The following is a 16,737-nucleotide window of genomic DNA, read 5'->3' as shown; positions in this document are numbered from 1 at the left end:
TAAATGTGAAATACGTTTTGAAATAATTTAATTTTGTTTCTCTCTTTCGTTTTTTTTTCTTGTTAGTGTTTGAAAATCCATCCGACCTGTTGTTCTCGTCTCGGTCTACTTTAAACAGAAAATAAGACAAACGCATCCTCTCCTAACCGTTAACCCATTTTGTACTGGACATGGCTGACTTCATTTGAAGTGTAAATATTACATTTACCTTCCGAAAACTACGGAAGCCTTTTAGAGCAATTTGTGTTTTTCTTGAAATTTCAAGCTACATAAGTTGAAATTTTACGTATACACGAATCTTGAAATTTCAAGAAAAAAGCCCAAAATAAATGGCCCTAAAAGGCTTCCGTAGAAAACAACTCGCCCTACAGTAAAATCATCTCACCTCCACAATGAGAGAGAGGACATCCCGTTCTTCTTTGTCACTGAAGTCGGGGTCATTGTCATGCTAAAAATATTGATCCATCAGCATTTGTACTGTAATATTGATGATGGTTCTTCCTCGGCAATTTCTTCACTCCAAGATCTGAATTATATAATCACTGGATCAATATCATTAAACGCAGATCGTACAAACCACGTCTGAGGGGTCATATTTATATTTATTATCAATTCCTCGTATACTGTCTGTTGCAAGGACGATATTCATAAATCAAGCAATCACCATAAATAATTAATTGCTTTGCGTCCGACAATATGCCAAAATAGTCATCGAAGAGCGTTAAACGAATATCCTGCAAACAATCTGTTTGATTATACGAGCGCTTCTGTAGATATTCGATAATGTCTGGGCATGCGCATCGCATAACAGGAAGCACGAGTTATTTTTCTGTGAGCAAACTTTGAGTGATTAGAAGAAAATGCAGAATCAAAGGCCTTGGCAGGTTCAAACATATGATGTGTTTGTTGGTAACTTGCCGGTTGATACTGACCAGGTAAGTTTGCATCAAGACAAACGAGGTCATTGAGTATATTGTTTTATTCGCCGATATGAGTCTATGTTGACAGTCGACACAACTGAAAAATGAAACTACACCGGTTCTCAGATATTGACACTAAAACCATGAAAGATTTGTTACCATTTGTTGACATTTTCTATTTGATGCTGACCATTTGTCAATAGGGGGAAAATAGATTCTGGTGCATGCATTTGTATTTTAAGTTATTGAGTTATTATTTGACAAGGAATCATTCTACCGAGATAGCTTTCTTCAGCTGTGTCATTTTCCAGAATTTTAATCACATGGAAATTTCCCGCCATTTTGATACCAAAATTGTGATTGATGACTTGATATGACAGCTCATTAATGTCGTTTCTTGACAATGGACAAGAAAAACAATTCATAGTATTTAACTTTTATACATTTTTTCCAAACAATTAAGTGTACAAAATCATGATATAAATACAATATGCATCGTTCACTGCTCAAATTATGCTTTATATATGAACAAATAATTATGCAAATATTACATAATCACCCATGAATGGCACAAAAAAACAGTCATAGTAGTTTAAGACAGTCTGAGTCGATATAGCATTGAAAACAGTCTTGAGCATGTTGAGTTGTTAGTTCAGTTGGGAAGTAGTTCAGCTCTCACCTTTCTCCGTTTAGTAAATACAGTCATGTCTCGTTAATCCGACACTCGTTAATCCTACAATCGGCTTTATCCGACACTAATGATGGGAACCGATTAAATCAGTGCTATTTAGACCCGTTAATCCGACAGTCTCGCACTCCGAGACTCCAATTTGCAACGAATTACCAAAATCACTCATTAATCAGTCTATCTAACCCCTAAAATGTAATCCATTCAGAAAATCTGAGGAGCCATTGCTGATAATAAATATATGATACATGACATACGATTTCTGTCTAACCACAAGTAAAGTTCCAACCAATTAATTTGAAACATAACGAGTTGCATACTCAGTTTCGAGGTCCTCACTTGACAGGCAAGCTTGTAAAACATCTGCAGGCATTTCCTTAGAATTAACTGTTTTATCTTGATTATCAATTGCCTTTTTTTTCTTTGAGATGTCATGGAAAAATGTACAATAAACTATGATTATAACGAACTCAAAGGGACCACTAATTTTAGTTTGTAATAAGCATACATAAGCATGTTATACAGCATATATACAGCAATTGGATGGGACTAAAAAAAGTTTGTTATATGCGTGTTTGTTACATGGTTATGAACATAGTATACTGTATCTCAAAATATGATTGGCTACTACTGGCGATATGGACCAATTACCAAGGTCAATATAAAATGTTTTGTGCAGTTATCTGACAGCGATTCTTGGGCTACGCATTGTATATAATTAATGCTTACATATACAGTGTGCAGAGTACAGGACAGCCATACGGCTCCACACAAAGCCACATAAGGGAGCACTCTAACCATGTTTACTGTAATGTTATGCAGTATTTGTGAGTGCATGATTTGGAGTTTTAGCGAGGTTACAATGAAAGAAAACACATTATTTTGGTATGAGGATACTTTCTTTGTATTATTAGATTGGAATAAATTAAACACAGTTCACCATCATGGCACACTTCTAATTTCATGGAATGTGCGCCATTTAAAATTGAATGCGAAATGGCATGGCTTAGAATTAACTCTGAATATATATAGATTATTAAAGGAGTCGCCATCAGATACTGTTTTTATTACAAGTGTATTTCAGACCGTATCTGATAGATGATCTCTTCTCGTGTGGGTAATAATCTAGCTTACCCTCATTCACCATCCTGCATGGCTGTCAGCTACTCGGAACCATTTGCTTGCATCACAGCAACTTATACCTGGGTTCCAAGATTACGTTTATTTTCACACCTTGACTATCTCAAGCCTGAAGGGGTTGGAGTTGTTTCTTGTATTTGTGGAAATGGTGGACCCAGAGCTCCAGATAAGCTTTTGGTGTTGTGGGTATTTTACCCATGCATTTTAAAATCATTGGGTATCAGTAATTCTATCTGCGTATTCAAATTTCTGTTACCAACTAGTTTTTACACATGTGGGTATTTAAGTTAAATATTTAAAAACACTATTCATCTAGTCCCTGCAAACTGGTGTCGTGTGGGTTCCAGCGCTTTATAGGACTCAAAAATACCACGATACTTCCACACGAAAGTGTGATGGCAAATGATCATGATGTGACTGTCATCGTGGAGTTTGGCAAGGTTGACGGAATGCCGTTTATAATTTCAAAATAAGTGGCTGATTTGCTAATCGAATACGCAGGGTTACTTCACAATATTTTGATGATATGCACAAATTTTATTTTTGTAGCGTATCTGTAATGTTCGTTGCGTATTTGATACGCTTGGATTATATTTGACTGCGTATTTCTGCATTTCTGATGCGTATTTCACGCAGATACGCAGCTTATCTGGAGCTCTGGGACCATATAACTCCTAGCCCTACATGCCTATGTAACCAATTTATGTCGTGTTTCTTGCACCAAACTATACCACAAGCACAATATTATGAATTGCATCAATGATATGCAGACAGGCATCACCTGGCTAAAGTTGGCTAGCATTGTGCTAGAAGAGGGGCTATCAAAGTTTCTCACTCGCAACTCCTAGCTGTGGACAGAGCCCAAATTGTCACTTGGTGCTGTGGGATGTTCAGTTCAACATGTAGTTTTACATTCTTTGTGTATGAGAGGCAAGGGTAGCCCACTCGTGTAAGGCACCGCAATTCTCTGTGTTAAATGTTGTCCCTTGAGCACATCAGAAACGTATGATCATGGGTTTGAATCCTATTTATGATTCTCGGTTTGTCAGCACCTTTCCCATGCTCATGGGTTTCACCAAAGTGTTAAACGAAGAGACCTGAATCACTTCAGGTTTTCCTCTCACATTAAGCTGACACCATGGTGTAACTGGCATACAGTTGAAAGTGGTGTTAAACAATATGCACGCACTCACTCACTCACTCACTCACACACACTTACTCAATCCTTCACCTGCTCTTTGCATATAATAAATTGATGTGAAAGATTTGTGACCCGTGAAGATCCGGGGTAGAATAGATCTTCAGCAACCTATACTTGCTGTAAAAAGCGACTATGCTTGTAGGTACCGGCAGCAGACCTGCAAACTAAGTGGAATCCATAGAAATTCTCAATAATGGTCCGTTTTCACTTGCTCATAACTGTCTTATTTATGGATTAATAAAAAAAAAAAAATACTGCAATAAGGATTGTCCTTTTTCCTTTCATGTGTTGTGTGTTATCTGTTCATTGAGAAACAATTATTCATTGCTTGTCGTAAGAGGTGACTAACGGGATAGAGTGGTCATGCTCGCTGATTTGGTTGATGCATATGTCATCGTTCCCCAACTGCGTAGATCGATGCTCATGATGTCAATCACTGGATTGTCTGGTCCAGTCTCGATTATTTACAGACCGCCATGGTATGGCTGGAATATTGCTGAGTGGGGCGTTAAACAACCCACAAACTGAAAGATTTGTGTAAAGAGCATCTAGGTAGTGCAAAGCATCCTTACTATTGCTGCAATGAACTGGGAGTCGCATAATTATCCCCATGCTGTTTTCCCTTGTTTTCTTACAGAAAAAGGTTTCCAAATACTTCACAAAGTATGGGGAGGTCCAAGCAGTCATTGTCCGTGACAGCAACACAGATGGGAAGAAACTCGCGTAAGATTTAATGTTTTCTTACTACTTATATTCTTTAAAATAATATTTCTGTAAACTATACAGTGCTGGAGGTGTAACTTCACAAGAGGCATGAGTAAGCATGTGTCATTTCCACTATAATATTAATTTTTTTTACCCTGTTTAAGGATTGATTGTATATCTGACTTGTTTGTGAAGAAAGTTTTTGTTGTCATCCATGCAACAACAAGAGACTTTAAGTGATAGATATGCCATGTAAAATATTTGAAAAAAGAAAATAATTTTCCTACCTACCGACACTTTTATTTTTCCACGTAATAGGAACCAAGCATATTTTTTTGATAGGCCTTAACCTAATGAATAAAGTGTGTTGATAAACTGTGTGTTATGACCAAAAATATGACAACAGTGGGGAGATATATTGGGTCAAAATCTTTTTGTTTGCAAAAACTTTAAATCCATGAAAACCTGGGTAAGCTAACATTGTCTGAGATGATGTATTTTTGTTTTAATTTCCCAAGAAAGTGCCCGTCTCCGTTGTCCAGTGATAGAGCGTCTGCCCGGAGAGCAGAAGGTCCGGGGTTCAATCCCCGTCCGCGTCATACCAAAAGACGTTAAAAGATGGTACTTGTTGTTACCCTGTCTGGCGCTCAGCATTAAGAGGCTAAAACAAGGACTGGTCGGCTCGGAGTCAGTATACTGTGTCTGATTGGGGTATTCATGTTGAACTGCGGCATGGTATCTCAGTGGGCAAGCACTATAAATCGGCATCAGTCCGGACTAGTACAAGCAAACGCACGCACGCACACACGCATGCACATCGCTATATAAGTGCAATAATCTTAGACGCGACGTTTAACCCCATTTCACCTCCAATAAAGTATTTGGTGTGTGGTGCAGCCAGTTTATCCGTTGTTAACTGCAGCCTGCACTGCACTGCAATTAGGCTCAGTCAGGTCATCAGCACTTGGGTGGGTGTGTGTGTATGTGTGTGGCCTACATAGATTTTTTTTGTGGAAATACCTGTTTGGTAATGAAATAAATTCTGATTTCTTTTTCAGCTATGTAAAGTTTTTGTGCTTAGAAGATGCTGAAAAGGCAGTTGCAGAGTGTCAGAACATCGATATCAATGGGAACAAAGTTATTGTCAGGAAAGCTGAACCAAGGAAGAAGTAGGTGCTTCTTGGATTTTTACGTTATTGATGATGACTGAAGTGATTCGGATGCAGAATAAGTCCCCAGTACCTTATGCTTGTTTTACTGACATTTGCACCCCTGTCGATCTGGGTTAGAATTGGTTCAGCAACTCGTGTTCAATGTAGTGGCAACTAATGGGGTGGGGGAGTCAGATTCGTTGACTTGGTTGCTGTTGGTTGAAGTTTTCAGCATCCCTTGGGATGGACTTAGTCACTAAGAACGTACGCTTTTCTGCCAGCTTTTCTGCCATACTTCTTCCCAAGGTGATCAGGGCAACCATGAAGGCCTCCTACCTTCTTTCCGTCCTGAGGATCAGAAGGCTTAGTTTCGCATTCCCACTGGGGAATTAAATGTGATACTTCGATGATGGTGTGGTCCTCTGTTTGAGCCTCTCCGTGCAGCATCCTTTTATAACCTTACCAAGAAGACGATCTTCTTGGCACTGGCCAAGGCGGCAAGGGTTTGTGAGCTTCACACGCTCAGTATTACCTGTGTATGCTTTGAGGGTGACTCACACAGTGTTGTTCCCCTCAGGCTTTGCTGGGATTTCTTTGCCAAGAAACAACTACCAAGACAGCCCGACCAGTCCTTGACCATTCCACCTCCATTGTGGGAGCTGAAGATGAGGAGGAACTCCTACTGTGCCCTGTGCTCACACTGCGACTTTTCATCCGTCGCTCAAAGACTCTTCATGGTGCTCAGAAACGTCTGTTAATTTCCATCTGCCAGACATCCATGACTGAAGTCACCGCAACACCATATCCTTTCTAGCATATGAGATCGCCAACCTTGATTCCCTGAGAGCGAACAATCCTCATGAGATCCAGGGCAGTTGCCTCTACGATGACTCTGCATAATAACTGCTCCATTAGAGCAATCATGGATGTTTTTGAATGTCCGACATGGTCTTCCCAGACCACAAGCGGAGGAACGTGGCCTTGGAGATGTCAACGGCATTCATAGTTTTGGCCCTCGTGTCGTAGCCCAGCAGGTCACCAATCCTCCTGGTCATTAAAAGCTCCTGTCCAGAGCCAGCCTTACCCATGGAGTAGGAGAAAAAGAGAGAGTGACGAGTTACCGGACTTCGTCACATGGCTCTGGTGCGACTACGGTGATCTGGGGAGCATTTTGATGAGATGTTTTCTCAGTTCTCCAGGAACACAGCACTAGAGGTTTCCACTACTTTTCAGAAATGAAATGAGATAAGCAATTAATATGAATGAGGATAAATATAGATCATATTTTACCCTAGTCAGGCTTGCTGACTTGCTTGATGCATGTCATATCCCAGTGGCGTGGATCAATGCTTAGGATGTCAATCACTGGATTATCTGTCCCTGACTTGATTAATTACAGACCATCCTCATATAGCTGGAATATTGCTGAGTGCTGCATTAAACAACCATAAACAAACAAACACTCCTTGTGAGCTATCGTCAATCATTAAGGGACTGTTTCCATGGTCTGGTGGGTAGAGGGCTCGAAAAGCTGAAGGTCGGTGGTTTGAACCCTGGCTGCATCATTCAAAAAGGTGTTAAAAGAGGGTACTTGTTGTTACCCTGCCTGGCACTCAACTTCAGGGAATAAAACAGGAACTAGTCCCCTCCAGAGTCGGTATGCTGTGTCTGGTTGGAGTATCCATGTTAAAGTGTGACATGGCATCTCAATGGGCTAGGACTATAGAACCAGCATTAGTCCCCTCTAGTTCATGTACTATGAGCAGCATGCAGGGACGACATCCATGTAAGTGAAATAATCTTGTGTCACCTCACTTCATACATGATGTTCAACGTAGTTACACCCAACAATGGCCAAACTTATTGTAGGTTTTGACAGACTCTACCATAGTTCACAGAATTTGTTTTTCAAATGTCATTGAATCAAAGAGATAAAAGGTAGCCTTGTGATTTGTACTACTTGGAATGTTGCAGACCGGGATCTGATCGATTTAACAAGGATGATGCCGGCACAAAGTCAAAAGGTCCATACGGACAGAAATCAGATCAGGGTGAGAACATATGAACATTTTTCTTTTGTTGTTATAGAACATGTTTAATTTTGTTAAGTGAGTAGATTCTGATAATTCAAAATATCGCCTGTTCGAGACGGGTGGTCAAGCTTGCTGACTTACTTGATGCATGTCATCATATCCCAAAGACGTTGATCGATGCTCATGATATCAATCACTGGATTGTCTGATCCTAACTTGATTATTTACAGACCATCCTCATATAGCTGGAATATTGCTGAGTGCGGCATTAAACAACAAACAAACAAACAAACAAACACTCCTTGTGAGCTATCGTCAATCATTCAGGGACTGTTTCCATGGTCTGGTGGGTAGAGTGCTTGAAAAGCTGAAGGTCGGTGGTTTGAACCCTGATTGTCATACAAAAAGATGTTAAAAGAGGGTACTTGTTGTTACCCTACCTGGCACTCAACTTAAGGGGATAAAACAGAGACTGGTCCCCTCAAGAGTCAGTATGCTGTGTCTGAGTGGAGTATCATGTTAAATGACTGGTAATTATTGTCTGTGTATTGCTTGTGAAAGGTGAGAGGCCTTGTGATAATCCTAATGTAACTAATGATAATAAAAGTTAGATTTTAGGAACATCGGTACCCCTTGATTCCTATTATCCTAGGGCGGTCGGGGTAGCCTAGTGGTTAAAGCATTAGCTCGTCACGCCGAAGACCCGGGTTCGATTCCCGACATCAGTACAATGTGTGAAGCCCATTTCTGGTGCCCCCCGCCGTGATATTGCTGGAATATTGCTAAAAGCGGCGTAAAAACAAACTCACTCACTCACTCACTATTATCCTAACATTGATCTGGATGATTTACCTTTCAGGGAATCCATCAAACAGCCAATCAAAGGAATCACTTGAGGTGGGTTGATTCCTGACGTTACCCATTGGTAGATGAAGACAGACTGGGCCACCAGTACTGTAGGCTTGTAGTAACTATCTGTGAGAGTTAAGGGGAATACAATGTGAGACCCTGTTGCTTGTCCATGGAGTCAGGGGCGGTCGGGTAGCCTAGTGGTTAAAGCGTTCGCTCGTCACGCCGAAGACCCGGGTTTGATTCCCGACATCAGTACAATGTGTGAAGCCCATTTCTGGTGTCCCCCGCCATGATATTGCTGGAATATTGCTAAAAGCGGCGTAAAACCATACACACTCACACTGCATGGAGTCATTGTTCATGCTTTTTCTGCAACTGAGACTACCAGATAACAGTTCCGTTTTTACATCAGCATCAACATAATCAAAGACATTTTTTACAGCTCTCCAATACATCAGTAATCTGTCTGAATATAACAACGTTTTCACATTCACTTTCATGTCTCCAGGCAGATAAGAACATTACACTTGGACATCCACTTTTACTTGAAGTCTTCCGCAACCCATGCTTGCCGTAAAAGGCGACTATGCTTGTTGTAAGAGGCGAATAACAGGATCGGGGGGTCAGTCTTGCTGACTTGGTTGATGCATGTGATGATGATCGATCCCAATTACGTGGATCGATGCTCATGATGTCAATCACTGGATTGTCTGGTCCAGACTCGATTATTTACAGACCGCCGCGTTATAGCTGGAATATTGCTAACTGCATCGTTAAACACCAAACAAACAAAAGTTGATATTATTGAATTGTATAAAAATCGTGCCGCTGGTTAGTGTGATATTGTTGTGTTGGTTCCAAGCCATGTTGGAATCCTTGGTAACCCAGTGGCTGATGGTGCGCTGAAAAGCAACACTGAACAAATCTGTAACACCACTTCTTATCCCATGCAGTGATTATATACACAATCTCACCTGAGTGACTTTTGATATGAAATATATCAACACAAGTCTATGAAAGTTTAAAACGCTAAGGCACATAAGATTTTCGCATGTTGAGTTGAGAACTGGCTATATTGATGCTTGTTTGAGTCATGGAAAAACTCTGTGTATTGTTTGGATATCTATTTTGGGCATTGTCATTCAAACTGGCCTCAAAACGAAAGTATCGTGGCAAATGGGTCCAGGGTATTGATCATAATATGATACACTTGATCATCAAAAATGGATATGGTTGTAATTGGCTATTATTGCTGACTGGGTCATTGACAGATTTCAGTTGATGCTAAACAGAATGTTGACTAGAAGTGTTTTGTCTTCATTACCAAGGAGATTGTGATAGGGACCACATAGAGTCCAGATTCTGTAGCTTTAGGTGACCACGTAGAGTCCAGATACTGTAGGTTTTGGTGACCACGTAGAGTCCAGATACTGTAGGTTTTGGTGACCATGTAGAGTCCAGATACTGTAGCTTTTGGTGACCACGTAGAGTCCAGACACTGTAGGTTTTGGTGACCACTTAGAGTCCAGATACTGTAGGTTTTGGTGACCACGTAGAGTCCAGATTCTGTAGCTCTAGGTGACCATGTAGAGTCCAGATACTGTAGCTCTAGGTGACCACGTAGAGTCCAGATACTGTAGCTTTTGGTGACCACGTAGAGTCCAGATACTGTAGCTTTTGGTGACCACGCAGAGTCCAGATACTGTAGCTTTTGGTGACCACGTAGAGTCCAGAAACTGTAGGTTTAGGTGACCACGCAGAGTCCAGATACTGTAGCTTTTGGTGACCACGTAGAGTCCAGATACTGTAGCTTTTGGTGACCACGTAGAGTCCAGAAACTGTAGGTTTAGGTGACCACGTAGAGTCCAGATACTGTAGCTTTAGGTGACCACGTAGAGTCCAGATACTGTAGGTTTAGGTGACCACGTAGAGTCCAGATACTGTAGCTCTTGGTGACTACGTAGAGTCCAGATACTGTAGCTTTTGGTGACCACGTAGAGTCCAGATACTGTAGCTTTTGGTGACCACATAGAGTCCAGATACTGTAGGTTAAGGTGACCACGTAGAGTCCAGATACTGTAGCTTTTGGTGACCACGTAGAGTCCAGATACTGTAGGTTAAGGTGACCACGTAGAGTCCAGATACTGTAGCTTTTGGTGACCACGTAGTCCAGATACTGTAGGTTTAGGTTACCACGTAGAGTCCAGATTCTATAGGTTTAGGTGACCACGTAGAGTCCAGATTCTGTAGCTTTAGGTGACCACGTAGAGTCCAGATACTGCAGCTTTAGGTGACCACGTAGAGACCAGAAACTGTAGGTTTAGGTGACCACGTAGAGTCCAGATGCTGTAGGTTTTGGTAACCATGTAGAGTCCAGAAACTGTAGGTTTAGGTGACCACGTAGAGTCCAGATGCTGTAGCTTTTGGTAAACATGTAGAGTCCAAAATCTGTAGCTTTGGTCTTTTGCAACCCAGGAGACAGTGATGGTGACCCACGCGGAATCTGCCAACTCCTTGTGGGTTCAGATTGTAACCGAGGACAACATGAACAACCTCCTCAGCATGACGGAACAACTGCAGACTCTGTGTGCTGCCGCTTCCAAGATATCTGGTCTCCCTGAACAGAACAAGGTATGAATGAGTACTTCGAGTTGAAACTCCTCTGTGGTCTTGTGAGTAGTGTGACTGCCTGGAGAGCTGAAGATCAGTGATTTGATCCCCAGCCAGGTCATGCCAAAAGATGTTAAAGGAAGGTATTTGTTGTTACTCTGCTCGGCATTAAGGGGCTAAAAGAAGTCATTATTCTGTGTCTAAGTGAGGTACCCATGTTAAACTGTGGCATGGTAACTCATTGGGCTAGCACTATAAAACCGACATAAGTCAACACTAGAGCAAGGATGCACATACGTTGCTATATAAGCGCAGTAACCTATCATGTGACGTGAAACCCCATTTCAACTCTACCATTTCCAATTGCACAATCACAAGTTTTTCAGATAATTAAAAATATTTTTGTTTGATACAGTAAATATTTCCTTGTCGCTATAAGATCTGTTCTTTCATTGCTTTGTTGTGTGTCATTCCCATGTCTATAAAGGCGGTCAGGTAGCCTAGAGGTTAAAGCGTTCGCTCGTCACGCCGAAGACCTGGGTTCGATTCCCGACATGGGTACAATGTGTGAAGCCCATTTCTGGTGTCCCCCGCCGTGATGTTGCTGGAATATTGCTAAAAGCGGCGTAAAACCCCACTCACTCCCATGTCTATAAGATCCTTTGCATTGATAACCCCGCATCACTTGACAATGTTATCCTGGTATGTTGCAGATTTATGGGGCCCAGTTTTCTGAGGATCAGCAGTGGTACAGATGCAGGGTGAAACAGAGTTTTGGCACAGACAGGGTATGTGTGTTCCCAGCTTGTTCTGTGGTATTATTATCCCCAGCCACGAAGTGGAATATAGGAATGGGTGCTCTCTGTTCGTCCGTCAGTCATGTTTCGTTTCCAAAGCAGAATTCAAACAACAAAAGAGACAGCTTAACCAAACTTGGCACATAGATAGGTCTAGTGGTAAACTGGTGCCTTTTGATAGTTTGGATTTTTTTAAATTCATTTTTCGAGTTTCCATGGCAATGACTTTGACTTAGACTGAAAATGGCGGTAGTGCTGGTTTCCGGAGCAGAACCATACAATGTCTTGCCTTCCACACAACCAGACATGCCATATTGGAGGGGGATATGAGTATTTCATGCTTGTTTAGATATCAGTTACACATGAGATGATAAGGTTGTTTGTTCATGACAAGGTTTCGGGTTTAGAGATTTAGATGAGCAAGATTTACTTACTATAGTATTATAAATCTGCCAAAATATCTTATGTTGCCTTCTCAATTTGAGTCTGCATGTCTTCACAAATCTTTAGTAGCTGATGGAATAAAGGCATTTCCTACTGCAGTGAATAATGCAAATACAGTGCTACACTCGTCTCGCTTATTGTAACTTCAAGACCACCTCCGTGGTAGGGGTAGAGCATCCTCCTGGAGTCTTACAAAAAGATGTTAAAATAGTGTACTTGTTACCCTCAATGCTTGGCATTAAGGGGCTAAGACAAGGCCTGGTTGGCTTAGAGTCTGTATACTGTGTCTGATTGGGGAATTCATGTTAAACTGCGTCATGGTATCTCAATGGGCTAGCAGAGGTGGTAAACATTAAGCTGACATGCCGTGATATAACTGGAATAATGTTAAAAGCGGCGTTAAACCCAACACACTCACTCACTCACTCACTCACTCACTCACTCACTCACTCACTCACTCACTCACTCACTCAATGGGCTAGCTATTAATTAACTATTAATCGGCATCAGTTTGAACCAGTACAAGAGAGAGAGAGAGAGAGAGAGATAGCACACGTCGCCATGTAAGTGCAATAATCTTAGACGCACCGTTAAACTCCATTTGACCTCACCTCACCTGTTATGAGCTTTTCTGATATTGGGCATGACATAGACAGATGCCAATTAGAAACCAATGAAATAGCTTTGAAAGCAGATGTTTAAAAAATGTTTGAAAAGGGGTCCCTCTTGGTTGGAAAATACCCAATAGATTGGACCAAGGGAGTAAAAATATACTGAATACCCACAGAAAACTATGAATGATAACATGTGGGTATATATTGAATGGCTAAGATTATTATTTGGAGCCCTGCTTGCTCCATTAAATGTCTTCAGGTAGTTTGTGGTAGAAAGTAGTTTGGTGGAGTGTAAAACTGATTGAACTTGATATTTGAACATATTCATGGAAATCATACGTCACACTGAAGACCCGGGTTCGATTCCCCACACAGATACAGTGTGTGAAGTCCATTTCTGGTGTCCCCCGCCATGATATTGCTAAAAGCAGCATAAAACCATACTTGCTATGTGAGAGGTAATGTTTTCCTGGTCATAAGGGAAACAAGAGTGATGAGGCTACTGCTGTTTCTGCAAATACTGCACATGTTTCTAGTTTGCTTACGGGGCGGTCGGGTAGCCTAGTGGTTAAAGCGTTGGCTCGTCACGCCGAAGACCCGGGTTTGATTCCCGACATGGGTACAATGTGTGAAGCCCATTTCTGGTGTCCCCCGCCGTGATATTGCTGGAATATTGCTAAAAGCGGCGTAAAACCATACTCACTCACTCACTCACTCTAGTTTGTTTGCATGTGCAGGTGAAGGTGCTGTACGTCGACTACGGCAACACAGAGGAACTAAACCCCACCTCCCTCGTTGAAATGCCTGCAAACATCTCCTCTGTCAAGCCTTTCGCAGTCAGGTTGATATTCAACAACATCAGAGTGAATGATATGTATGATAAGAAGGTAAGATGAATTGTTCCAATTGAGGTATTATTTTCTGTTGATAATGACGACAGAATTTGGAATTGGTAATTTAGCTGCAGTCAGCAAACATCCATCTGGGTCACAGCAGGCAACAGATAAGTGCCTTACTCAAGTCTTAATCAGTGACAGACATCCCACTTTTGTTTATTTGGTCACAAGGGGCGGTCGGGTAGCCTAGTGGTTAAAGCGTTCGCTCGTCACGCCAAAGACCCGGGTTCGATTCCCGACATGGGTACAATATGTGAAGCCCATTTCTGGTGTCCCCCGCCGTGATGTTGTTGGAATATTGCTAAAAGCGGCGAAAAACCATACTCACTCACTCACTTATTTGGTCGCCTTTTACAACAGACAATAATGTGCTGAGGGCCTATTCTAACTGAGTCTCCACGTGGGACGGTGGAATTAACATTTATTGCTCATTCTTGTATCATGTTATTCTTTAATATTTTGTTGGTAGATGTGCCTTCTAGTGTTATTTTGCAAATATCTGTTGACACACTTGTTTGTATGTTTCTTCAAGATTATCTGAAATATGTTACATACACATAACATGTGATAAATCTTTTTCCCCAGGCAATTAACTACCTCAAACAGACAACAGACGGGAAATACATTCGTAGTGTGATGAAACGTAAACTTGCAGACCAGTCGGGCTACTTTGCAGAGATTTTTCTGGAGGGGGAATGTTTGAATGACAAGATGGTGGAGGAAGGCTATGCTAGTCTCCGCCTGGAGATGAAGCGGCGAGAGATGGACGGCAACACGAGAGGCGGGGGAGGGTTCGGAACGCCGACAGAGAGGGACATTGGAGGGGGGTACACTGTTAACGCAGATAAAGCATCAGGAGACTTTACTCAGAGACAGGTGTTCGATGAGACCGGAAAAATTCAAGTCTCACTGCCCAAGTAAGTATGTTCAAATATGTTCTACTCATGATTCCTATGGTTATCATAAGTAAAGTCGTTTCTATTGGGACTTATCTTTCACGACCTTGTAGGAACTTGTTTTGTTTGTTTGTTTGTTTGTTTAACGCCGCACTCAGAAATATTACAGCTATATGACGGCAGTCTGTAGATTATAAAGTCTGGACCAGACAATCCAGTGATTGACATCATGAGCAATATACCGCCTCTTATGGCAAGCATGGGTTGCTGACGTCCTATCCTACCCCGGGTCTGTAGGAGCCTGTGGCTGATTCATACTTCTGACTTGTTAATTAATTTTCTCTTTCTCTTTCTCTTTCTCTTTCTCTTTCCCTTTCTCTCTCTTTCCCTTTCTCTCTCTCTCTCTCTCTCTCTCTCTCTCTCTCTCTCTCTCTCTCTCTCTCTCTCTCTCATATATGTTCATTGATGGCATGTATTGATGCATGTATCCTGCCTTGTGTACAGCAGTGGTAGATCCACACCGAACTCGGAGACCAACCACGTGAATTCAGGTCCAGATCTGCGCCCGGAACTGAATGCCAAGATTCAGGAGTTGCAGAAAGTCAAATATGAGAAAGAAAAGATCAACGGAGAGCTGGCTAATCTCCGATCAAGAATGAAGGTGATAAAATTATCTGAGAAATAACAGTGAAGTTCCAAACGTGTTTAAAACATTTGTAGGCATGCTTAGCTATGTTTGTGAGAGATTTTGAGTAGTTACAAAAACAAATGTTTCGTGTGGGAATTGCATTATGTCTGATAATCAAGATTACATTGTTATTTGTAGTAACATGTTTTGTATGAAACATGACTATTTTCAGGTTCTTCAAAATGAGTTTGCATCAGTATCCAGCAAGATGATGGAGACATCAGTTAACAACCAGTTTCGCTCTGTGCTAGAACTTGCTGGGAAGGTCAAGAAACTCAGGTCAGTTTAAGAATATATATTTTTAAAACAGCTCACCAGAACACACCCCTTGAGTCGCGCTAGCACACCAGAAGCATGTGACCAATGGAATACTGTTTCTTGTCTGAAATTCCTTTTAACAGACGTTAAATATGTTCACTTGCTCATTGAATATATTTTATAAGTTTCCTCTCAGTACAGTGCATTTTGTTTGTTTGATTGACATCATGAGCATTGATCTGTGCAACTGGGATATGATGACATACATCAACCAAGTCAGCGAGCCTGACCACCCAATCCTCTTGGTCGTCTCTTACGGCAGAGCATGGGTTGCTGAAGACCTATTCTAACCCGGTCTTCACTTGTTGTACAGTGTATGTCAATTTTGTTCACCAACTAGTTCAACTGTTGTATCATTATATTTTGTGAGATATTCACCAATTGGCTGTATCATATGTGAGATTCCCCCCCTTAGTCCCCTATTGTCTTACCAATCATGACGCTCGGGTGAATTTGTGCCTAAAACAATAGGTGCTGGACAAGTATGAATACCTCCAATAAACCAGCATGCAGACTGGTCCGATCATTGAAATTGCACATCGCGTCAAACACCGTCCGATCATTGAAATTGCGCATCGCGTCAAAACACTTGGAACCCATTTTACACCAGTAAGGGGTTTTTCCTCAGTCGCAGACATTTTCGTTTGTTTGATGATTTCACCAGTTATTTTTTTATCATTTATTTTCCGCTATTTTCTGTTTTTCAAATTACTTTTGGTCAAGCAGGGCGTTGGGGTAGCCTAGTGGTTGAAGCTTTCACTCATCACGCCGAAGACCCGTGTTC

The 16,737-nt window shown here is 41.4% G+C and overlaps 1 protein-coding gene across 3 annotated transcripts in view; it reads left to right on the top strand.

Annotated features, from left to right (window-relative positions):
* Positions 1-813: 813 nt before the first annotated feature.
* Positions 814-16,737, top strand: part of LOC124133509 (serine/threonine-protein kinase 31-like) — a 40,853-nt gene continuing 24,929 nt past the window's right edge. Inside the window, exons 1-11 of one of the 3 annotated variants that reach the window (XM_048400881.1) lie at positions 814-935; positions 4,587-4,672; positions 5,713-5,823; positions 7,780-7,856; positions 8,698-8,735; positions 11,166-11,321; positions 12,014-12,088; positions 13,893-14,042; positions 14,637-14,968; positions 15,452-15,608; positions 15,808-15,914. In XM_048400881.1, the coding sequence (XP_048256838.1) occupies positions 861-935; positions 4,587-4,672; positions 5,713-5,823; positions 7,780-7,856; positions 8,698-8,735; positions 11,166-11,321; positions 12,014-12,088; positions 13,893-14,042; positions 14,637-14,968; positions 15,452-15,608; positions 15,808-15,914 (1,364 nt within the window). In that variant the 5' untranslated portion in view covers positions 814-860. The remainder of the gene's footprint in view (positions 936-4,586; positions 4,673-5,712; positions 5,824-7,779; positions 7,857-8,697; positions 8,736-11,165; positions 11,322-12,013; positions 12,089-13,892; positions 14,043-14,636; positions 14,969-15,451; positions 15,609-15,807; positions 15,915-16,737) is intronic. The other 2 variants (XM_048400882.1, XM_048400883.1) reach the window with 2 other exon arrangements.

Source organism: Haliotis rufescens, unplaced genomic scaffold (assembly GCF_023055435.1).
Source record: "Haliotis rufescens isolate VD_foot unplaced genomic scaffold, xgHalRufe1.0.p SCAF_20, whole genome shotgun sequence".
Classification (NCBI taxonomy): domain Eukaryota; kingdom Metazoa; phylum Mollusca; class Gastropoda; order Lepetellida; family Haliotidae; genus Haliotis; species Haliotis rufescens.
The sequence above is the reverse complement of the archived record's forward strand: the minus strand, read 5'-3'. Positions and strand labels throughout refer to the sequence as shown.